Source organism: Procambarus clarkii, chromosome 61 (genome assembly GCF_040958095.1).
Source record: "Procambarus clarkii isolate CNS0578487 chromosome 61, FALCON_Pclarkii_2.0, whole genome shotgun sequence".
Classification (NCBI taxonomy): domain Eukaryota; kingdom Metazoa; phylum Arthropoda; class Malacostraca; order Decapoda; family Cambaridae; genus Procambarus; species Procambarus clarkii.
In genome coordinates, this window is record NC_091210.1 from 14,116,454 (window position 1) to 14,142,558 (window position 26,105).

The 26,105-nt window shown below is 43.3% G+C and overlaps 1 protein-coding gene across 1 annotated transcript; it reads right to left on the reverse strand.

The window, feature by feature from the left end:
• LOC123774430 (bestrophin-2) lies at positions 1 to 25,819 on the reverse strand. Its single transcript, XM_045768733.2, has 11 exons — positions 25,708 to 25,819; positions 21,616 to 22,446; positions 21,180 to 21,290; positions 20,426 to 20,597; positions 19,183 to 19,312; positions 11,656 to 11,894; positions 10,465 to 10,698; positions 8,524 to 8,892; positions 7,649 to 7,712; positions 5,152 to 5,465; positions 1 to 4,017 (listed from the first exon to the last, which is right to left on the reverse strand). The coding sequence occupies exons 2-11, from the start codon at positions 21,684 to 21,686 to the stop codon at positions 4,012 to 4,014; spliced, it is 1,710 nt and encodes a 569-aa protein (XP_045624689.2). The 5' UTR covers positions 21,687 to 22,446; positions 25,708 to 25,819; the 3' UTR covers positions 1 to 4,011.
• Between the last annotated feature and the right edge of the window lie 286 nt (positions 25,820 to 26,105).

The window sequence follows — 26,105 nt, forward strand, 5'->3', positions numbered from 1 at the left end:
TCAAAAGTCAAATCATTTATTGATTAATAAACTATATACAGAACTTAGATAAATAAAATGTTTTTATATACATTTTTGGCCGTTTTTATAGACAATATTATGACTGGAAACTAGATACCAAAATCACAGATCTGAAAAAAAAGAATTGTCAAACGTTTCGGTCGGACTTGGACCTCGATGTTTCGGCCGGTCTGGACTTCGATGTTTCCGTCAAGGCGAGACCGAAACATCTTCATTTTCTGTATTTTTAGATTTGTGTGGTGTTGACCAGACCACACACTAGAAAGTGAAGGGACGACGACGTTTCGGTCCGTCCTGGACCATTCTCAATCGACTTAAAAATGGTCCAGGACGGACCGAAACGTCGTCGTCCCTTCACTTTCTAGTGTGTGGTCTGGTTAAAATATACATATATGCTTATTCCATAGATGAAGGAACACAGTGCTCATGGGCCACACTGAAGATGTGGCCCGGGCCACACAATGATATGGCCCGGGCCACACTAAGAATGAAATTAGCGCCATATACCATGGTCAATTTAGCCTAGGAAATTCGGAGTAATATATTGAATAAATCTTACAAATTATTCAAAATACTCTCTATAATAATAATAATAATAATAATAATAATAATAATTATAACAATAATGCACATATATAATAAAAAACATATACCTTATATAATTTAATGAAATTTTTATTATTATTTATAAACTAGCATAAACTATTCATAAACTAAACATTCATAAAATTTTAATATAGATATAGCATTTGAAGTCTTGATTTTTCACTTAAAAAAATTATATATTTAAAATTTACTTTGACACATGTAATACATTCTTTGGAGGGTTGAATGGTAAATAGAGAATAAATGTAGATATTCTATCTTCACTTAAGGATAGACTAATCTATTTAAAGATAGAATAATCTATTTTTTTTGGGGGGGGGGCTGTGCTACCTACAGTTTGGAAACTTAACAGCCCAATTCTCTCAAATAATAGGTCGCGTTTTTCACGTTATGGTAACCATAACGTTACAAAGGCAACCTACTATAATAATCCCCGTTTTCTATGCATCGGACTCAATAGGTACAAACGTCTGCGGTTAGCTTAAAAGGTTGTCTTTTTTACGTAATGACGAACCAAGAAAACTGACACAAGTGGACTAGAAAGAACGTATTTCCTGCTTATAAACCTCGATCTTCAGTATATAACGATTCCCCCTTGATATACCTCGTATATCTATATAATAACAATAATAATAATAATAATCTTTATTTAGGTAAGGTACATACATAAAGAGATTTACAAAGTTTGTTGGCTTTATAGATAGAGCTAGTACATACAATGCCTAAAGCCACTATTACGCAAAGCGTTTCGGGCAGAGCCACTATTACGCAAAGCGTTTCGGGCAGAGCCACTATTACGCAAAGCGTTTCGGGCAGAGCCACTATTACGCAAAGCGTTTCGGGCAGAGCCACTATTACGCAAAGCGTTTCGGGTATATATATGATATATGTCGTATATAAGCCAGTTTAGAGATATCAAAGATATCTTAAACTACAAAAAAACTCTCCATAATTCTTCTTCACTCCCAGCTGCTAAACTATAGTAATACACTATTCATTTATAAATAAAATATATATACATCAGATATATAAATATATAAAAATATACCAGCAATATATTTGCATAAAACATACACACCAATTATAGAAATCAATAATAGATATACAGTAGGTATATTAAATGTGCACATACACACAGCTATATAAACAAGCTGTATATACATCAGGAGGTATACTTCTCACCTTGTATACACCAAGGGTATACTTGAAGATAAGAAAGAAAGTAATCAGGTATACACCAAGAGGTGTCCCGCACCTCTTGGTGAGTATACACGCAAAGTTTACTCTGGAGAGCTATTGTGGTGGTCTTAACAACCCACAAGATGGTTAACAGACCCTAACAACCTTCCATAGGTTGATAGGCCATAATAACCCTCTAAAAGTTGATAGACTTTAATAACCCTCCAGAGATTATGGGTCTTAATAACCCTTCAGAGGGTGATAGGCCTTAATAACCCTTCAGAGGCTTATGGGGCTTAATAACCCTTCAGAGGGTGATAGGTCTTAATAACCCTTCAGAGGCTAAAGGGCCTTAATAACCCTTCAGAGGGTGATAGGCCTTAATAACCCTTCAGAGGCTTATGGGTCTTAATAAGCCTTCAAAGGGTGATAGGTCTTAATAACCCTTCAGAGATTATGGGTCTTAATAACTCTTCAGAGGTTGATAGGCCTTAATAACCCTCCAGAAGCTTATGGGTCTTAATAATCCTTCAGAGGGTGATAGGCCTTAATAACCCTCCAGAGGCTTATGGGCCTTAAGCCCAGCTCCAAGCCAAGAAAACATGCAATATTATTGATCCTAGCAACAGTACAGTAGACTTAACTACAAATAATTATATTTTCACTAATTGCATTAACACTAAAATACCCTGGGATTATATCCCGTAGTTCACCTGTCTAAAACGACAGGTCCTGTATATGGCACTGATTCAACGACAACTTCGACACGTTAGTGCCAAATAGGTTATGTCAACTTGTCACCCAACATAGTCATCGTCGAAGAGTTAAATTGGTGTGAAATTGGTCCCAAAATAGGGACCAGAGAGGCTCTAAATTAGTGTCGTACTCATTTCAAATTGGTAGTTAAATTTTGACACACTAAAAAATTGGTACAGACACACATTATTGGTACAACCATGTACATATCCTTGTGGTACAACCAAGTACATATCCTTGTGGTACAACCATGTACATATCCTTGTGGTACAACCATGTACATATCCTTGTGGTACAACCAAGTACATATCCTTGTGGTACAACCAAGTACATATCCTTGTGGTACAACCATGTACATATCCTTGTGGTACAACCAAGTACATATCCTTGTGGTACAACCAAGTACATATCCTGGCTACCTGTCATTACCATTGCACTCAACTTGGCCCTTCATACAGGCATTTAAAATTAACACTTTTTTTTATAAAAATTAGAAATTAGTTTTTATTTTATCTAGGAATGGAAAAATGGACATTTTTTTCTAAGCCTTTGAAACAGGTCCTTTATCTGGCCATTTCAAATGGACACCTTTTTTATAGCCCTTTGAATGGGGGCTCTTTATTTAGACATTATTAGTGAGCACTAAAGTCTTCAATCTCGTTCGTCTGATTAGTTCAGAGTTTCAGATCAGCAGCTGTCATTTCCCCTTTGTACTGTTCCACAAGTCCTCATTTGATACTGTTCCACAAGTCCTCATTTGATACTGTTCCACAAGTCCTCATTTGATACTGTTCCACAAGTCCTCATTTGATACTGTTCCACAAGTCCTCATTTGATACTGTTCCACAAGTCCTCATTTGATACTGTTCCACAAGTCCTCATTTGATACTGTTCCACAAGTCCTCATTTGATACTGTTCCACAAGTCCTCATTTGATACTGTTCCACAAGTCCTCATTTGATACTGTTCCACAAGTCCTCATTTGATACTGTTCCACAAGTCCTCATTTGATACTGTTCCACAAGTCCTCATTTGATACTGTTCCACAAGTCCTCATTTGATACTGTTCCACAAGTCCTCATTTGGATCTCAATTAAAGACTACAATTGTTGTATTAACTTGCTTCATGAATCGGATTTTCGTAGATTTACCCAATATGATATTTTATCACCCTTCCATGTAGTGGACCCAGCCAGTTGTGTATATAGGACCACAGAGGAACATCTGTTCTTATCATCCGGGTCCTGTTTACTGACGTCTCTTTGTTCTTGTAGAGGAGTGAACCACTGGTACCTACAGTAGACATGGGTTCACTGTATCACCGCCTCCTGGTTCATATGGTATAACCAGGGGTGACTGTATTCTTCGCCTCTGGATTCATCATCTTACAAGCGGAAGACGCTCTACGGGGCAGCTCGGGGCCGTTCCTTGGGCTCGGTCTTACGCCCTTCAGTCCTGAAAATAAATTCAGGTTATTAACGTTACAGCGATACAGAATAAAGTTGCTGGGAAATATATCACTTACAAAATATTTAAGTTTGTAATCTAGACACATTTTGTAATTTTGTTTTCAGGAAGCCTGAAACTTGGTCGACTTACAGGATTTGTTAGTTTAATGTTATTTACTAATTATTTGCGCTACCACTGCGCCACGGAGTCCTAGTGGCCCAGTGGTGAAACACTCGCCTGGCGCCTCGCTAGCGATTTGGCCGGGGTTCGTATCCTGGGGCCAGATTCCCGAAAGCACTTACGAACCTGTACATCTTTTCTCAATCTTTGTCGGCTTTGTTTACAATTATTAAACAGTTAATGAGCTCGGAAGCACCAGGAGGCTGTTTATAACAATAACAACAGTTGATTGGCAAGTTTTCATGCTTGTAAACTGTTTAATAAATGTAACCAAAGCCGTCAAAGATTGAGGAAAGATGTACACGTTCGTAAGTGCTTGCGTAACTGCTTCGTGAATCTGGCCCCTGGCCGGGGAGGATTGACTAGGCACCAATCCTTAACTGTAGCCTCTGTTCACCCAGCAGTAAATGGGTACCTGGTTGTTAAACGATTTGGCGGGTCGTATTCCAGGGAAAATTAGTATTAAGAACCTGCCTGAAACGCTATGCGTGCTAGTGGCTGTACAAGAACGTAAGAACTTTTGTATATATAAATAAATTAACAATAAATATACTTAAAATTCATATTTTATGTATGGAAGTCTTTCCACCATGTGAGTTATTCCTAATATGCTAATGAATGCAAGTTATTCCATCTTCCTAATGTCACGTGACCTGTTGTAGCCAATGAATGCAAGGCCACGCGTGACGTAACACATCGACGTTCTTGCACCTGATTGGGCAGAGATCCGGCAGTGTCTTCTCAGACTCCAGAGAGGGAGGACGCTCGATCCCCGCGCTGAACTGATGTAACAATATCTACTGACTACATATGTACTAATTGTAAATTAAGACCGAAATATAACTTAGAACGAAAATATAAGATAAAACCCCCCCCCAAAAAAATTATATAAAACACTTAGGAAGTATAATATATATATATAGATATGTATGTATATATGTATGAACACAAAAATCTTACCGTATACATAGGATTGGTAACACCTTCCAGTACACATTCACTGTCTATCATTGACCGACGTCTGTTGCTCAGGAAATGAGTTCCTGGGTCGTGTTGACAGCTGTGACACTGATTGGTACAACCAGGGTTGTTGGAACCCTGATTGGCCGGGATTGAGTTGGCTTGATTTACAAGACCCTGTTTGACGCCGTCCTGATAGCCTTTGCCCTGATTGAGGTGACCATGATTGGCGTGGCCCCTATTGGCATTACCCTGAATGATGGGACCTAGATTTCCGTGACCCTGCTCACCATCCTCAGCTCTGGTGCTGGAACCTAAAATTTAATCGATAATTAATAACCAGACAATTTTGAGAAATAGTCAATGGTTAAACTATTAATTTTTTAATATTCCAAGCATTAATCTAATTATTTGTCCCCACTTTATGAATTTTGTTTGGGATTAATTACAAAATATTACAGTGCATCAGTATTAATGTATACATCTCTGTATGGAGGGGTTTGACTTATGTATGACATATATACATCTCTATATGGAGTGGTTTGACCTATGTATGACATATATACATCTCTGTATTGAGTGGAATGACCTATGTATGACATATATACATCTCTGTATGGAGTGGTTTGACCTATGTATGACATATATACACATCTCTGTATTGAGTGGTATGACCTATGTATGACATGTATACATCTCTGTATGGAGTGGTTTGACCTATGTATGACATATATACATCTCTGTATGGAGTGGTTTGACCTATGTATGACATATATACACATCTCTGTATTGAGTGGTATGACCTATGTATGACATGTATACATCTCTGTATGGAGTGGTTTGACCTACGTATAACATACCATACTGTTTATGGTATGACCCAGTATCTCTATTACAATGTTATTCATTCGGCAGTATGTGAATTTTTTTTTTACAGTTTTTAATTTTTTTTACATTATATTTTTAAAGTTTTTAAATTTTACAGTTACGTCGGTCGGCCCCGGGTACTGTCATTACTCTAAGGTTCCGGGTTCGATCCCCGGCGGAGATGGAAACAAATGGGGCAGTGTTTCTTTCACCCTGATGCCCCTATTCACCTAGCAGTAAATAGGTACCTGGGAGTTAGACAGGTGCTACGGGCTGCTTCCTGGGGGTGTGTAACAAAAAGGAGGCCTGGTCGAGGACCGGGCCGCAGGGACGCTAAGCCCCGAAATCATCTCAAGATAACCTCAAGATAGATCGTGGAAATGTAAGAGCCCCCAGCAATAGATAATCTAGTCTATCCTAACCTAAATTAGCTTAGTTAATCCTGATATCTAAACCTAATCTAACCCAACATAGCTTGAGCTAATCTCACATAACCTTATCTACCAAATCTAACCTAAGCTAACTTTACCCCAAATGAGAGATACTTTATATGTAAATTGTAAAGTGCACTTCTCAATCAAGGTTCACTTCACTACTTTACTCATGTTTGGAAACAGTTTACACTCTACGGTTAAAAGACGGAAAAGACTGGTGTGGTGTTGGGTGAAGAGGTCTTGAACCCTAACACCAGAGCTGAGAGCTACTGAAGAGGGAGGTGGCCCATGGGAAAGAGGCAACGAATACCTATGCAAAGACCCCATGGGTAAGAGGGGAAGGCACTTGGGTAAGAGGGAAGGCTGCAGGGTTACCCATACCAGCGTGTGAACAACGGGAGAAGCCTGTGAACAGCGGGAACAACGTGTGAACAACGGGAGGAGCCTGTGAACAGCGGGAACAACGTGTGAACAACGGGAGGAGCCTGTGAACAGCGGGAACAACGGGAGAAGCCTGTGAACAGCGGGAACAACGTGTGAACAACGGGAGGAGCCTGTGAACAGCGGGAACAACGTGTGAACAACGGGAGGAGCCTGTGAACAGCGGGAACAACGTGTGAACAACGGGAGGAGCCTGTGAACAGCGGGAACAACGGGAGGAGCCTGGGAACAACAGGAACAACGTGTGAACAACGGGAGGAGCCTGTGAACAACAGGAACAACGTATGAACAACGGGAGGAGCCTGTGAACAGCAGGAACAACGTATGAACAACGGGAGGAGCCTGTGAACAGCGGGAACAACGGGAGGAGCCTGGGAACAGTGGGAACAACGTGTGAACAACGGGAGGAGCCTGGGAACAACAGGAACAACGTGTGAACAACGGGAGGAGCCTGTGAACAACAGGAACAACGTGTGAACAACGGGAGTAGCCTGTGAACAGCAGGAACAACGTGTGAACAACGGGAGGAGCCTGTGAACAGCAGGAACAACGTATGAACAACGGGAGGAGCCTGGGAACAACAGAAACAACGTATGAACAACGGGAGGAGCCTGGGAACAGCGTGTGAACAACGGGAGGAGCCTGGGAACAACAGGAACAGCGTGTGAACAACGGGGGAAACCTGCAACAGACTCACCTACCAGGAGAAAAAACGGGTTCTTAGATGAACAAGAGAAAGGTCTGGGACAACTTACCTGGGACAAGAGGGGTCTGGTTCTCACTGGTTCTGGCCTGCTCTGATGGTCCACTCAGATCCATCTGAAAATGTCTTCATATGTAAACAAATGGTTCTACTAAATGATAGGTTAGGTAATAATTGTAATTACGAAGCAATAAGATGCTTATCTTAAGATACTAACAAGGTTAGGTAAGGTCGGTGTTTTCTATGAATCTTTTTAATGGTATCTATTATGTTAAGTATGTCACCTATGCACATATTTAATAAGTCAATATTGACTTATTAAATTTGCGAGAACGGGTTGACTAAATGGCGGTTCTAAAGGAGTAGAAGAAATAGGGCCCCAGCATCAAGCCCTATTTCTATATAGTTCCACAATTCTGCTAACTTTGTCTATCTAAATGTCTATCAGCACTAAACAATCTCCAAGGATTGTTGATTAATGTTGTTTATTAGTTTGTGCATAGTTGAGAAGGGGTTCAGATGTTAATAATGTTCAACGCTACGAAAATTAATTTATAATCCCATTTTGAACAACTCATATTTGCATGATAGCAATATTTCTCTATGCCTTCAGGGAGTTGAAATCGAGAAATGTAAATACTTTAAATACAGTTAGGTGAATACAGACACACAGACACACTCTTCAGCACGGGTGGGACACGAACAAGGGGACACAGGTGGAAACTTAGTACCCAGATGAGCCACAGAGACGTTAGAAAGAATTTTTTCACTGTCAGAGTAGTTAATAAATGGAATGCACTAGGAAGTGATGTGGTGGAGGCTGACTCCATACATAGACAGAGTACACACACACACACACATACCCACACACACACACACACACACACACACACACACACACACACACACACACACACACACACTCACCTCCTCCCAAAGAAACTGGAAGTGGTCCTCAGGAGACGGCTCAGGCGTAAGAATAACAGTCTCCAGTTCGCTTCCCCCAGACTTGAACTCCGGCGAACACTTGCCCGGGTCACCACACCTCAGGTCACCACGTCTAGGGTCACCACACCCCAAGCTGACCTTCCCAAGGCCCAAATCACTCCGGCCTAGGTCACCCTTCTCCAAGTTCATGCAGAAGTGGCTGCCCCAAGCTGGATCTTTAGCATGTCCCAAGAGTCCCGTGTCGGCCGTGGACCTCCCAAACATCCCTGGGATGACCTTGTCCCAGCACATATCGTCCAGTTCCACTGGGTCCTCGCTCGGCGTCACGTCTCCCAGCAGGTAAGACATCTGTGGACAATATTTCAAAGGCGATGAGTCACAATAACGTGGCTGAAGTTTGTTGACCAGACCACACACTAGAAGGTGAAGGGACGACGACGTTTCGGTCCGTCCTGGACCATTCTCAATCGACTTGGTCTAGGACGGACCGAAACGTCGTCGTCCCTTCACCTTCTAGTGTGTGGTCTGGTCAACAATATTTCAAATATTTTTTGGTATAAATTATTCAGCAATTTAATGACTTATTAGTTATACAGTTGAATCCGGCCATCGTTGTTCTAGAAAGTTCCTCAGATAGTCCAACCACTTGGGGCTGGACGGTAGAGCGACGGTCTCGCTTCATGCAGGTCGGCGTTCAATCCCCGACCGTCCACAAGTGGTTGGGAACCATTCCTTTCACCCCGTCCCATCCCAAATCCTTATCCTGGCCCCTACCCAGTGCTATATAGTCGTGATGGCTTGGTGCTTTCTCCTGATAAATCCCTCCCTCCATAGAGGGGGAGAGGCGGCCCTAGATAACAAGGCCTGATAACTGCACCATTGAGTCCTCTTCCATTTAATAATATCATAATCTAGATTATAATTATCTAATCCCAGAAAGCCTATATAGATTATATAAAAACCAAACTAATTACAGAACTAGGGGGGGGGGGAATACCTGAAACAACCTGGGGCCAGATTCACGAAGCAGTTACGCAAGCACTTACGAACCTGTGGGCCAGATTCACGAAGCAGTTACGCAAGCACTTACGAACGTGTACATCTTTCCTCAATCTTTGACGGCTTTGGTTACATTTATTAAACAGTTTACAAGCATGAAAACTTGCCAATCAACTGTTGTTATTGTTATAAACAGCCTCCTGGTGCTTCGGAGCTCATTAACTGTTTAATAATTGTAAACAAAGCCGCCAAAGATTGAGAAAAGATGGACAGGTTCGTAAGTGCTTGCGTAACTGCTTCGTGAATCTAGCCCCAGGTTCGTAAGTGCTTGCGTAACTGCTTCGTGAATCTAGTCCCAGGTTCGTAAGTGCTTGCGTAACTGCTTCGTGAATCTGGCCCCAGGTTCGTAAGTGCTTGCGTAACTGCTTCGTGAATCTGGCCCCTGGTTCGTAAGCGCTTGCGTAACTGCTTCGTGAATCAGGAGCTTGAACGGGCCGCCGACAAAGATACACAACTGCCAGAAAATGACTTATAATTATTAACATCTTTACTTACTAAAATTAATTACAATTTTGCCTAATCTGAGGAATTCAATTAGGTCTTATTAGATGGAAGGGAACTATCAGGGGAAAGCACCAAGCCATTACGACTATATAACACTGGGAAGGAAGTCAGGATAAGGATTTGGGATGGGACAGGGGGAAAGGAATGGTGCCCCAACCACTTATGGACGGTCGCGGGGGATTGAACGCCGACCTGCATGACGCGAGACCATCGCTCTACCGTCCAGCCCAAGTGAGGATAACGCTCGCATTCACTGTCAATCAGGACAGAGGAACATACTAACAAGATATGAGCTAAGGCATATAGTACGATAGGCAAGATAGCACACAAGGCACGATAGTACACTATAAAACTGACCTTAAGGTGGCGTTCGAGTATGAGGTCAAGGTCAAAGTCGTCATCATCCTCACCGAAGGGGTTGACTAACGACTCGGCCACCTTTAACCACCCCATATAGAAAAAGAACTGTAACAGCGTGAAGATAGGCACGATAAAGTCAATGGTCCGGTTGGGGTATTTCTGAGCCGGGTCCAAGAACTGGCGCCCGAGCACCGAGAAGAAGAAGAAGGAGTACACAGCCAGCGTCACCACCTGCCACAAAGGGATAGAGAGGTGTCAATATTATTTGGGATGGGACGGAGGGAAAGGAATGGTGCCCCAACCACTTGTGGACGGTCGCGGGGATTGAACGCCGACCTGCATGAATCAGGTCGCTCTACCGTCCAATCCAAGTAGATGGGCTTGAGGGGGGGTAGAAATAGCCTAAGCTACTCTATCCCTTTGAGATGTATTTATTGCTTATCTCAATAAACATACTTGAACTTGAAATGGGCTTGTAATATACAAAGTAAGGATAGAGGACTCGAGGATAGAGGAACCATAGCTAGACGAAACAAAGAAACAGGAAGTGAAAATAAGGAATAGGTGACAGAGACAAGAATAAAGCAAATACAAAATAACAATGAGTAAAGAAGGCCCAAAAAATATCAGAACCAAGAATAATGCTAATAATGGAAGAGAAGAATAGGCGAGGCGAGAGAAATGAGAGAAATTATATCACAAAGTGAGAGGAGAAAGAGGAGGAGGAGAATGTATTATCATTAACAATAAGAACGAAGGCAGATAAATCCCTAAGACGAAGAGAATAGTAAACAAGAGAGGCCAGGAGATAAGCAAGAGAGGCCAGGTGACAAGCAAGAGAGGCCAGGTGATAAGCAAGAGAGCCCAGGTGATAAGCAAGAGAGGCCAGGAGATAAGCAAGAGAGGCCAGGTGATAAGCAAGAGAGGCCAGGTGATAAGCAAGAGAGGCCAGGAGATAAGCAAGAGAGGCCAGGTGATAAGCAAGAGAGCCCAGGAGATAAGCAAGAGAGGCCAGGTGATAAGCAAGAGAGGCCAGGAGATAAGCAAGAGAGCCCAGGAGATAAGCAAGAGAGCTATAAGTCACAAAATAACTGAATGAACCACAGAGGAAAAATCAGTGTCCTATTTCCCCCTTTCCATTGCTTCCTATCCTTCTCCCACTTCCATCTATCCCTTCCCTGTCCTCACCTGAGTATACACCAGAGGGATGCTGATGTCTGTCCACCTGCCCAGCATCCCTGCCTTATTCCGCAGCTTGGTGACTTCTTCGATCAACATCCGAAGTCCGAAGTCGTCCCTGACGAAGCCGGACGACCTGGCACTCTCTAGCACCTTGCACGACCACATCAGAGGTAGTGTGGCGAGGGAGACGCTCGTCCGGGTCTTCTGCTCCTGTAGGATCCTCATCTCGTGGGGCGTGATGTAGCCTGCAGGAGTCAGAGGATACTTCTAAGTGTCCTGTGTAGTATCTGGGACCCTTAAGTAATTGTTGTGGGAGGAGTAGACAGCCAGTAGTCTCAGGAGACTATGGAGTTACGGTCTGGAGTGGCCTCTCCAGGGCGCAAAGCTAGGGTAGGTTGATATGGAGGAGAAGCTGTTACCCATGCAGCAGGTCCAACCTCTCCAGGACGCAAAGCTAGGGTAGGTTGATATGGAGGAGAAGCTGTTACCCATGCAGCAGGTCCAACCTCTCCAGGACGCAAAGCTAGGGTAGGTTGATATGGAGGAGAAGCTGTTACCCATGCAGCAGGTCCAACCTCTCCAGGGTGCAAAGCTAGGGTAGGTTGATATGGAGGAGAAGCTGTTACCCATGCAGCAGGTCCAACCTCTCCAGGGCGCAAAGCTAGGGTAGGTTGATATGGAGGAGAAGCTGTTACCCATGCAGCAGGTCCAACCTCTCCAGGGCGCAAAGCTAGGGTAGGTTGATATGGAGGAGAAGCTGTTACCCATGCAGCAGGTCCAACCTCTCCAGGGCGCAAAGCCTGGGTAGGTTTATATGGAGGAGAAGCTGTTACCCATGCAGCAGGTCCAACCTCTCCAGGGCGCAAAGCCTGGGTAGGTTTATATGGAGGAGAAGCTGTTACCCATGCAGCAGGTCTCCCCCCTCTCCAGGGCGCCGAAAGTCTCCAATGGAAAGGCAAACGCCAATATGATTGGTTCCAGCGCCGTCGCAGGAGTAAGTTCTAATATGAGTTTAATTAAATGCCTTAAGTAAATATTATACCATAAACTAATATGACAATACTTATAAGGTAACTTAGAATGTATCAGAGAACAATAGACAACACAATGCCAGTGGGAAACAGATCCAACAAAAGCAGTCAAGTCTGATAACGTCACGGTGGAAACAAAAAGAACCTTCGGAAATCTTAAATAAAACCCACTCAATAAGACTCACAGTTCCTGGAGTTTGGTGAAGCACCAAACAGCTAGAAGATGGCAGATGTTTTGTACCAATCAACAATATTAAATGTTGAAAAGAAAGCACTTTTATTTTATTTTATTTTATTTATTTTATTTTTTTTTATTTTTTTTTATTTTTTTTATTATTTTCTACCACAGACGTGGCCAGACATTTACAATGCTAACCAGCATATATACGTTTTCTTCTGTCCTCCATGGACAGGGTTTGAGAAGTGTTAAACATATAGTTCAAGGGTTTATTGAACACGAAAGCACTGAAAATAACATCCTAGTATAACTGTTATACTATCTTAGTTACTTGAGAAGTTAGACAACTGGAACACCAGCATGGAACACAATATATATGAAAACATTTAACACGAGTCTTAAACAATATAGAAACAGTCCGCACCATCTATAGCACATCACAACCCGTTCTCGCAAATTTAATAAGTCAATATTGACTTATTAAATATGTGCATAGGTGACATACTTAACATAATAGATACCCTTAAAAAGATTCATAGAAAACACCGACCTTACCTAACCTACTTAGTATGTTAAGATAAGCATCTTATTGCTTCGTAATTACAATTATTACCTAACCTATAATGTGCAATAAACTGGGCGAGAGAACACTTAACACAGAAACACAAATTAACAAGGAGAACCGTCGACATAGATCACAGTCTATCAAACTCATTTACTCTCACAGGCCAGATTTCATTTCATGAAATCTTTAAATTTCCCAGCTTAAAACCTTCAGATAGTTCAATAGCACCGAAATAGAATGGATTCTACTCTTTTTCACAACTTAGAAAATTCATTAATCTTCTCTATGGGCATCAGCATAACCTCAAGTAGTTCTTGCATGTATTTCAAAGATTACAAACGCAAATTGCCTTTCAAAAGACTCAGTAGTTTCATCACAGAGGCATGAATGCAGTCAGAAAAATTCTGTACCTAATTTACTGCATTCTTGCAACCTCGTTTTCAGGAAATTTATGAGTCCATTGTGGTTCGGTTCGTGTATATCCTGTCCCCTCTGTTGCGTGGAGGTGTGAGCCCACTGTCGCGTTGATCAGGGCACTGTGGCGTTGATCAGGCCCACTGTGGCGTTGATCAGGCCCACTGTGGCGTTGATCAGGCCCACTGTGGCGTTGATCAGGCCCACTGTGGCGTTGATCAGGCCCACTGTGGCGTTGATCAGGCCCACTGTGGCGTTGATCAGGCCCACTGTGGCGTTGATCACACCCACTGTGGCGTTGATCAGGCCCACTGTGGCGTTGATCAGGCCCACTGTGGCGTTGATCAGGCCACTGTGGCGTTGACCACAGCGCCACAGTAAACTTTCCTAAGTTTACCATTAATCATTCTCGCTACGGTCAAGTCCGCTGAGGTTCTAACGATCTTCAAAGAAACAATTGAACTGTGAGATGTTACTAAGGCCCTGTTACCGTGTAAAGTTACCACGGTGACGCCATTACTGACATTATACATGTTGAATGTTTTGAAAAATGCAGTGAAAAGGGTGAAATTCATGTTTGGTATTTGCAGTCAGGACCGTTTAATATAGAAGCCATTTCTGTTTGTCCAATCTGGCCATGCCTGGTTGTCCAATCTGGCCATGCCTGGTTGTCCAATCTGGCCATGCCTGGTTGTCCAATGTGGCCATGCCTGGTTGTCCAATGTGGCCATGTCTGGTTGTCCAATCTGGCCATGCCTGGTTGTCCAATCTGGCCATGCCTGGTTGTCCAATCTGGCCATGCCTGGTTGTCCAATCTGGCATGCCTGGTTGTCCAATCTGGCCATGCCTGGTTGTCCAATCTGGCCATGCCTGGTTGTCCAATGTGGCCATGCCTGGTTGTCCAATGTGGCCATGCCTGGTTGTCCAATGTGGCCATGCCTGGTTGTCCAATGTGGCCATGCCTGGTTGTCCAATGTGGCCATGCCTGGTTGTCCAATGTGGCCATGCCTGGTTGTCCAATGTGGCCATGTCAGCTTGTCCAGATGTCATCTGTGGTGTCCCATTGTGGCCAGACTCGAAGCTTTTGTCCAAGACCCTCAATTAAGTCTTTTTATTTTAAACTCATCAAATATCATCTGCTGTTTTTTGTATTGGTGCAACAAACTCTTCAGTTTGTTGTATATATTCATCAACACCAAGAATACAATTTGCAACTACAGCTGTATCAGTGACATCTGTACTTTCACAGATGGCAATAGAAAATGGCGAAACGTCTTATCTGTGTCTACAAGAACGACTTGAGGGTCGTTTGGTAGTCTGTTTACAATCCTAAATAACTGATACCTGATGAACTGACCTACACACACATGGGGACCCAAGAGCCGAAGCTCAACTCCCTCCACCAGCACAACTAGGTGGGTACGCTACGGGTGACCTGCAAGCTTAGTTTGCGATGATTTCGGGGCTTAGTGTGCCCTCGGCCCGGTCCTCGACCAGGCCTCCTGGTTGCTGGACTGATCAACCAGGCTGTTGGACACAGCTGCTCGCAGCCTGACGTATGAATCACAGCCTGGTTGATCAACCCTTACAAGCGTTAGGATGTGATATAACACAGTAATTACCTAACAAATGTTTAGTATTTTTAACTTAAACAATGTTTAAGTTGGAAATGTTTCTAACTTAGAGTTCTTACCTAGTTAAGTACTTAAGGTGAAGATGAAATAGGGAATGCTTGCCAAACTGGTTTGACAGCCCCTGATTGCTCAAGTTCAAATAAGTTTATTGAAATCATAAAATACATGTGGAAAGGATAGAGTAACTTAGGCTATATATATCCTCCTTCCCCCCTGACTAGCATATAAGAAAATATTAAGGCTCACTTATTCACCCTTTTCACATCTTAATATCCCACACAGAAATAACAATAGCGCGATGTATCAAATGAACAAATCTACAAGGGCCGTGACGACGATTCGAACCGAGAGCATCCCAGACGCTGCCTTAATCGACTGAGCTACGACATGGTAAAAAGAATTGCAACCAGAAGTTCTACTGAATTTACTTTGGATCCTGCAGCCTCTCCGAGACACAAACCAGGATTTTACACAACTCCCCCCATGCACTCGAGCTATGTCAATAGGCCGTTCTACCTCTTCGCCTTCATTACACCTCACTCTCGGACGTAGGTTCGAATCCCCGTCACGGCCCTGGTGGATTTGTTCATTAAAGAAGCACTCTCTTTCACGATGATGATTGAAGTTGACGTAAAGTTGACAAGAACAATAAACTCAAGAGACAACCTCACAACTCCACAGGAAGACTGAGGAATTGAATCCCCCAAAATCCAGGGCCCAGATTAACGAAGCAGTTACGCAAGCACTTACGAGCCTGGGGTCAGATTCACGAAGCAGTTACGCAAGCACTTACGAGCCTGGGGTCAGATTCACGAAGCAGTTACGCCAGAACTTACGAACCTGGGGCCAGATTCACGAAGCAGTTACGCCAGCACTTACGAACCTGGGGCCAGATTCACGAAACAGTTACGCCAGCACTTATGAACGTGTACATCTTTCCTCAATCTTTGACGGCTTTGGTTACATTTATTAAACAGTTTACAAGCATGAAAACTTGCCAATCAACTGTTGTTATTGTTATAAACAGCCTCCTGGTGCTTCCGAGCTCATTAACTGTTTAATAATTGTAAACAAAGCTGCCAAAGATTGAGAAAAGATGTACACGTTCGTAAGTGCTTGCGTAACTACTTCGTGAATCTGGCCCCACGTTAATGAGAACGATGATATGGATGAGAAACACTGGACAAAGAGAAAATGTTTCACATCACTGGGAAAGGAAGGAAAAAAGCCGCAGGTGGAAGTGAGAACTACATATTAGTGTGACACGAGGCATCAATTTATGTCAGAATACGGAAGTGAGTGGAATAAACCGGAAATGCCTGACTCTATCTATAATCTTAATGGCAGAGGGCGATAACATATGGAAAAGATAACATATGTTGACCAGACCACACACTAGAAGTTGAAGGGACGACGACGTTTCGGTCCGTCCTGGACCATTCTCAAGTCCATTCCCAATCGACTTGAGAATGGTCCAAGACGGACCGAAACGTCGTCGTCCCTTCAACTTCTAGTGTGTGGTCTGGTCAACATACTTCAGCCACGTTATTGTGACTCATCGCCTGCATATAACATATGATAACGTATGGAGCCGGTCGGCCGAGCGGACAGCACGCGGGACTTGTGATCCTGTGGTCCTGGGTTCGATCCCAGGCGCCGGCGAGAAACACTGGGCAAAGTTTCTTTCACCCTATGCCCCTGTTACCTAGCAGTAAAATAGGTACCTGGGTGTTAGTCAGCTGTCACGGGCTGCTTCCTGGGGGTGGAGGCCTGGTCGAGGACCGGGCCGCGGGGACACTAAAGCCCCGAAATCATCTCAAGATAACCTCAAGATGGAAGTACAGAGTTGCTATACCAACTTTGTACTTCCTGTACGGGATCACCATAGCCCGTGCTACTTGGAACTTTTGGTTCTAGGTAGCGAATCTTTAACAACAATATGCTATACCAGACTATCGACAACTCAAAGGCTGGGCCTAAGAGCTAAAGTTTTATCCCTGTAAACATATCTATGCCACTAGACTAAGCCCAGATCTGACATAAATAAGTGACACACTAAATAAGCTAATGCTATTGGTAGATATAAGAAACATGAGACATGATCACGACACACAAAATACTCACTTCGAATCTATTTCATACATTCAATACAATTTTAAAGTGAAAATCAGCTTAGTTTAACCTGGGGATATTCCACCGTGTCCAGCAGTATTCAGGTGTACACACTTGTGGCGACGCAGGTATGTGTGTATACTGAGATATGTTTGCAGGTGTGTGTGTGTGTGTGTTCTCACCTTGTCGTGCCTCCACGGCTCAGTCTATGCTCTTGGGTCCCGCCTTTTCAGCGTTATGTATTGAAATGTTTTCTCAAATTCACAAAATCTTGACCAGAGATATAATATATATATATATATATATATATATATATATATATATATATATATATATATATGTATATATATATATATATATATATATATATATTATATATATATGTATATATATATATATATATATATATATATATATATATATATTAATATATGTATATATATATGTATATATATGTATATATATATATATATATATATATATATATATATATATATATATATATATATATAATATAAAGTCTTTGTATGATATCTCATGCTATTTATCTACTACTCTATGACTAAATAAATGCTTTCTTTCGCTCGAGACATTATTCTGTGGCTCTAGCTTCATTCCATGGGCTTTCGCTTTGCGTTTATTTCCTACGTCGTAATCATGTCTCCTTTCTCCCTCCAACTTCGCTTTATCCTCATTCTCTATCTTCCGAAATCTGAGACAATTATGTGTACTCACCTAATTCACCTAATTGTGCTTGCGGGGGTTGAGCTCTAGCTCTTTGGTCCCGCCTCTCAACCGTCAATCAACAGTGTATGAGTGTGTATTCAGATATGTTTGTAGGTTGAGAGTTAGCTCCTGAGCCCCGCCTTGCCAGCTGTCGGCCGTCTAATTCAGTTCCCCCAACCTTGCTGTTTAACCTGTTATAAATAATCTGAGACCAGATTCACGAAGCAGTTACGCAAGCACTTACGAACCTGTCCATCTTTTCTCAATCTTTGGCGGCTTTGTTTACAATTATTAAACAGTTAATGAGCTCCGAAGCACCAGGAGGCTGTTTATAACAATAACAACAGTTGATTGGCAAGTTTTCATGCTTGTAAACTGTTTAATAAATGTAACCAAAGCCGTCAAAGATTGAGGAAAGATGAACACGTTCGTAAGTGCTTGCGTAACTGCTTCGTGAATCTGGCCCCTGGTTCGTAAGTGCTTGCGTAACTGCTTCGTGAATCTGGCCCCAGGAAACATTTTATTAAATAATATTCTATACTCTTCCAAATTTTTATTCCACATTCTCCTCTCCCTGATCCTTCACCTATTCCACAACCCCCCGTAAGCCATTCCCCCCTCTCACCCTGGCACTCTCCCTCTCACCCTGGCACTCTCCCTCTCACTCTGGCACTCTCCCTCTCACCCTGGCACTCTCCCTCTCACCCTGGCACTCTCCCTCTCACCCTGGCACTCTCCCTCTCACCCTGGCACTCTCCCTCTCACCCTGGCACTCTCCCTCACCCTGGCACTCTCCCTCTCACTCTGGCACTCTCCCTCTCACCCTGGCACTCTCCCTCACCCTGGTACTCTCCCTCTCACCATGGCACTCACCTGCTTCCAGCATCTCCTTGTGTGTGGGAAACTTCTTGTGCACCTTGGGAGAGATGTTGGCGAAGGTGAGAACACAGGAGAGGTTGACGTATCGAAGCAGCGTCGCCCTCACCGCCCGCGCTGTCCCCTGCTGCAAGACGGAAAGAATCCGGGTGGTTAGGCGAACGCTGGCCAGGGTTTGTTGACATGGTTAGGCGAACGCTGTGAGAGGTTTGTTTACATGGGTAGACGAACGCTGTGTAAGGTTTGGGTAGGTGAACGCTGTGTAAGGTTTGTTTACATGGTTAGACGAACGCTGTGTAAGGTTTGGGTAGGTGAACGCTGTGTAAGGTTTGTTTACATGGTTAGACGAACGCTGGCCAGGGTTTGTTTACATGGTTAGGCGAACGCTGTGTAAGGTTTATTTACAAGGCCAGATGGACGCTGAACCAAGGTGTGTATATACTGCGACTGAACTATAAACATGGCGTGATTCAACCTTGACGAGCCGAGTGGACACCTGTTCCACATTAGCACCGCATGCAACATGGTTCTTGTTCGATGGTTGCTAGTTATTCCACCTCAGTGGCCGGCTTCCCGTCGCCTGGGGCGATAGATTTTTTACTGTCATTTCCATTTCCTGATTAATGGTGGTTCTTGAAGCCACTGGAGATGGTGGTTCTCGAAGCCACTGGAGATGGTGGTTCTTGAAGCCACTGGAGATGGTGGTTCTTGAAGCCACTGGAGATGGTGGTTCTTGAAGCCACTGGAGATGGTGGTTCTCGAAGCCACTGGAGATGGTGGTTCTTGAAGCCACTGGAGATGGTGGTTCTTGAAGCCACTGGAGATGGTGGTTCTTGAAGCCACTGGAGATGGTGGTTCTTGAAGCCACTGGAGATGGTGGTTCTTGAAGCCACTGGAGATGGTGGTTCTTGAAGCCACTGGAGATGGTGGTTCTTGAAGCCACTGGAGATGGTGGTTCTTGAAGCCACTGGAGATGGTGGTTCTTGAAGCCACTGGAGATGGTGGTTCTTGAAGCCACTGGAGATGGTGGTTCTTGAAGCCACTGGAGATGGTGGTTCTCGAGGCCCCTAGAGAAGGTGGCCCTTGAAGTAACCTTAACCTTGAAGACCAAACCACCTGTGATAACACTAAAATAACCTCGCTTACACATATCCATTGATAACAAATACATCCCTTGAATACAGCATAATACAGCACCTCCCCCTCTCAGAATACATCCGTACCTGCCGTCGTAACTTACCTTGCCTTTGATGTAAGCGGTACAGAGCAGGGCGAAGTCATCAGGCCAGGGGATGGTGAGGTACTGCTCCCACCACCGCTGGACCACCACACTCACGTAGAAGCCCAGCACGAAGGAGATGGGGATGAGGTTCCTGAAGTAGTCGCAGTAGAGGGAGAGGTGCTCGAACGTCCTGCCCGGGGGAGAGGGAGAGATATAGGCTTGGTGGTGGTTGTTATAGAGTCAGTTGCTTGGAACAAATTCCAAGTAGCACGGGCTATGGTGAGCCCGTAGTGGACTTACCTGGCACAGGAGCTGTGCTGTGTGTAGGCTTGGTGGGGGAAAGGTGAAGAGATGTCAAGATAGGAGGGGAGGAAGAGGCCTTAATATAGTAGCTCTCGTAGCTCTCATCCTGTAATTACACTCAGGTAATTACACTTAGGTAATTACACACCCTCGTCTCATGACAAGCCCCGGGAGGACTGACTGGGAACCAATCCATAACTGTTCGCTCCTGTTTACCCAGCAGTAATTGGGGACCTGGAATTAAACTGATTGGCGGATCGTGTTCCAGGGGAATATACTAGTGATTAGGATATGTTTACATAGAAGGCAAGGGTGAAAGGTCGTTTGAGTAGTATGATTAAAGAACCCAGTAGATGAGTAGATTCATGAACACTGACATTTAAAACTACAGTTAGAACTACCCAGGAGGGAGACATTTAGAACCATCCCAAACAATCCCAGCCCCCCCCCTACAAACACAGTTACCAACCTCCGCTGCTCTTCATTGAGGGCGAACCTGTAGACAAGAGAGCAGATGAAGTAGAGTAGACAGTAGACGAGTGTGTCTGGCCACACTAGCTTGTAGATGCTGCCACGCCATCTGTCGGAGGGAAAAGAAGGTGGAGAAGCGTCACATTTCCCGCCAATTCCTACAAATTTCCCGCCAATTCTGACACATTCCCGCCAATTCTGACACATTTCCCGCCAATTCTGACACATTTCCCGCCAATTCTGACACATTTCCCGCCAATTCTGACACATTTCCCGCCAAACTTAACGCTAGATTTATGGCTTCAAATATCTAATTGTGTATTAGAATGATATTAAGGACTACTGTGACGCCGTCACATATGTGTTAGAGTACTGTGACGCCGTTACACAGGTGGGAGAGTACAGTGACATAACAGTAACGTTGTAACACCAACCTGAATAACAGTCGCCAGAAGGAGCCGAAGCCTCGACACTCCGACACCTTTTGTGTGTATGTGACGGTCATGGTGACGTGACGCGGCCTCCAGGACCAGCTGTGACGCTGTTAGTGACGTGACGCGGCCTCCAGGACCAGCTGTGACGGTGTTAGTGGCGTGACGCGGCCTCCAGGACCAGCTGTGACGGTGTTAGTGGCGTGACGCGGCCTCCAGGACCAGCTGTGACGGTGTTAGTGGCGTGACGCGGCCTCCAGGACCAGCTGTGACGGTGTTAGTGACGTGACGCGGCCTCCAGGACCAGCTGTGACGGTGTTAGTGACGTGACGCGGCCTCCAGGACCAGCTGTGACGCTGTTAGTGACGTGACGCGGCCTCCAGGACCAGCTGTGACGCTGTTAGTGACGTGACGCGGCCTCCAGGACCAGCTGTGACGGTGTTAGTGACGTGACGCGGCCTCCAGGACCAGCTGTGACGCTGTTAGTGACGTGACGCGGCCTCCAGGACCAGCTGTGACGGTGTTAGTGACGTGACGCGGCCTCCAGGACCAGCTGTGACGCTGTTAGTGGCGTGACGCGGCCTCCAGGACCAGCTGTGACGCTGTTAGTGACGTGACGCGGCCTCCAGGACCAGCTGTGACGGTGTTAGTGACGTGACGCGGCCTCCAGGACCAGCTGTGACGGTGTTAGTGACGTGACGCAGCCTCCAGGACCAGCTGTGACGCTGTTAGTGGCGTGACGCAGCTTCCAGGACCAGCTGTGACGCTGCTAGTGGCGTGACGTAGCTTCCAGGACCAGCTGTGACGGTGTTAGTGGCGTGACGCAGCTTCCAGCTGTGACGCAAGGTTCTGGTTAGATAGACAGACAGACAGACAGACAGACAGACAGACAGACAGACAGACAGACAGACAGACAGACAGGCAGGCAGACAGACAGACAGACAGACAGACAGACAGACAGACAGACAGAGACAGACAGACAGACAGGCAGGCAGACAGACAGACAGACAGACAGACAGACAGACAGACAGACAGACAGACAGAGACAGACAGACAGACAGACAGGCAGGCAGACAGACAGACAGACAGACAGACAGACAGACAGACAGACAGACAGACAGACAGACAGACAGACAGACAGTCAGACAGACACTGCGTGCACTTCATAAAGCTATTGCACAATGTTTCGTTCAGATTCACACACAATCATTTTATTCCAATCCCTGCCCAATCGCTTTTCCAAAACGACCCAATCGCGAAAACTTCACCGGACGCCACCCACAACAGTCAGCTACCTCCTAGGTTCCGAGTTACTACTAGAGGTGAACAGTGGCACCAGATGAATACGAGACCAAACGTTTCGGTCCTGCCCAGGAATCGAACCCGGGGTCATATATTTGTGAACTTCACGAGAATGTCTGGCTAACAAAGGCATTAACTAGTTTTCTCATGGTCTTAAGTATCGAATTGCCGCTGATATGTTGAGTAAACAAAGTACCAATGAGAGAAAGTTACGTAATAAGAGAAAGTTATGTAATAAGAGAAAGTTACGTAATAATAGAGAGAGTTATGTAATAAGAGAGAGATATGTAATAAGAGAAAATTACATAATAAGAGAAAGTTACGTCATAAGAGAAAGTTACATAATGAGAAAAGTTATGTAATAAGAGAAAGTTACGTCATAAGAGAAAGTTACATAATGAGAAAAGTTATGTAATAAGAGAAAGTTACATAATGAGAAAAGTTATGTAATAAGAGAAAGTTACGTAATAAAAGTTACGTAATAAGAGAAAGTTACGTCATAAGAGAAAGTTACATAATGAGAAAAAGTTATGTAATAAGAGAAAGTTACGTAATAAAAGTTACGTAATAAGAGAAAGTTACGTCATAAGAGAAAGTTATGTAATAAGAGAAAGTTACATAATAAAAGAAAGTTATGTAATAAGAGAAAGTTACGTAATAAAAGTTACGTAATAAGAGAAAGTTACGTCATAAGAGAAAGTTATGTAATAAGAGAAAGTTACATAATAAAAGAAAGTTATGTAATAAGAGAAAGTTACATAATAAAAGAAAGTTATGTAATAAGAGAAAGTTACATAATAAAAGAAAGTTATGTAATAAGAGAAAGTTACATAATAAAAGAAAGTTATGTAATAAGAGAAAGTTACATAATAAGAGAAAGTTATGTAATAAGAGAAAGTTACATAATAAAAGTTATGTAATAAGAGAAAGTTACATAATAAAAGTTATGTAATAAGAGAAAGTTACATAATAAAAGAAAGTTATGTAATAAGAGAAAGTTACATAATAAGAGAAAGTTATGTAATAAGAGAAAGTTACATAATAAAAGAAAGTTATGTAATAAGAGAAAGTTAATGAGGAATGAGAAACAAACTAAATATGTCATAAACGAAAGTATGAATATGGAATAAGAGAAATAATAAGCATACAACAAGACCGATAAAGATGAAATACGTAACAAAATATTTAATAAGAGTCGCAATAAGTACGAAAAAAAGAGAGCAATTAAGTACACGAACATTCGTCACCTGGCGGCCATCGTCTCACTTACACGAACGCTGTTAAGTATTATTTCGTGGATCGTTGATGATGGCTGATGATAACATCAATGTGGCTGATGATAACATCAATGTGGCTGATGATATCATTAATTTATTGATGAGGTCTTGGTTCATCCCGAATTTAACAAAAAGCGGCCGATTGGTTGGTCGGCAAAGCTATTCAGGCGGTCTTAATAAGCTTCTAGGGCTTAATTGGTCTTAAGGCCAACACCAACAGTTTGGGAATTCGTATTAAGGACCACCTAGACCGAGCACATTTAACAAGCCAATTGGCCATCCCTCTAATTCAGGCATTAGTCAGTGCTCTGAGTCACAGAATTACATTACAGCGCGGCTGTACATACATGTGTAGATATTAATCATTGGATGAGTTGACCAAATATAGTTACTTCAGTTTAATGCCTCTTCCTGTACATAGAATTCTCATAGCATTTTGTTATTTATATATTTTATATATGTTGTTTATGACTATATGTATTTTTTTTGTTTCAGTGTTGTCTTGCCTATATATTGATAACGTTGGAACTGGCAGTCTCCAAGTGGGTATGTTAAGGCATAGACGACATTCGTCTTTTTCAAGGTGTCGGCGTCTTCACTCGCGCTGGACGGTAGAGTGACGGTCTCGCTTCATGCAGGTCGACGTTCAATCCCCGACCGTCCACAGGTGGTTGGGAACCATTCCTTTCCCTCCGTCCCATCCCAAATCTTTATCCTGACCCCTTCCCAGTGCTATATAGTCGTGATGGCTTGGTACTTTCTCCCCTAATCCCTTGCTATTAGCAAGGGTGTCGGTAAGGGTGACAATTCTATCCATGTCTATCCGGACTCTATCCTCCGCTTTCAGAACCAGGGTAAAGCAGTTCCTGTAGAATATTTGAATCTATTATAAATCTATCATAAATTAATCGTTCTAGAATTTCGCCAAAACGGAGCAATTTTGCCAAAAAAATTAATTGATTAAATTGATTGAGTAAATAAACTTCACATAAATATTCACACTTCACACAGTATCTGAAGTTTTACTCATGAAATATTCACTGTTTCAGCTGTAGCATTTTCCTGAAATGTTTACAATACCAATTTTCTGAAATAGTGTCCGTTAAAGTTCCTTTATTACTGCATTTTCCATTCAAATGCTAATTTTTATGTAGCACAATGGTCTACATCCTTGAATCACAATCGAGAATTCCGGGTTATCCACGGGCGGGACAGAAATAGTCGCGATCGTTTCTTTTCCACCTAAAGCTTCTGTTTACCTAGTAGTAAATAGATACCTGGGCGTTATAGACAACTGTTGTGGGGTTGTCTGCTAAGGGGAAGGTCATTAGTTGACCTTGGTGAGGTTCATGAATGATAAACACTACTATGAGGCACTTACACTCGCTAGTATTATGCACTTACACTCATTAGCTACACGCACTTATACTCGCTAGTCACATGTACTTACACTCGCCAGTAATGCACTTACACTCACAAAGCTGCCTGGTAGACAAGGACATGCACTTTAACTTACTATATATCAGGTATAAGCAAGAACTTGCACTTGAGAGAGAACAATATTGGACACGTGAAGAGAGGAGGACGCAGCGACCGGCCCAGCGTGCTCCCCCTAGACCCCACAGTTCGGCACTGACCAATCCCAGGTGTATCGGGTAATTGGCCGCCACACATAGACCCGTGCGCATGCGCACATACGCAACTACAGCAATCAAAGCAATGTTTATGGAGCTATATACACACAAGAATGTCAGTAGGACTGAGAAGTATCTATATTTATTACTGCCCGAGACCATTTGAACCTGAATCATATATATTTGATGGCACTCGAACCAAAGCGCTTCTAACTGAGGGATATTTACATATATTATCTCTCAAGGCTAAGAGTCGTCCATTAGCAGAACGAATGGACAT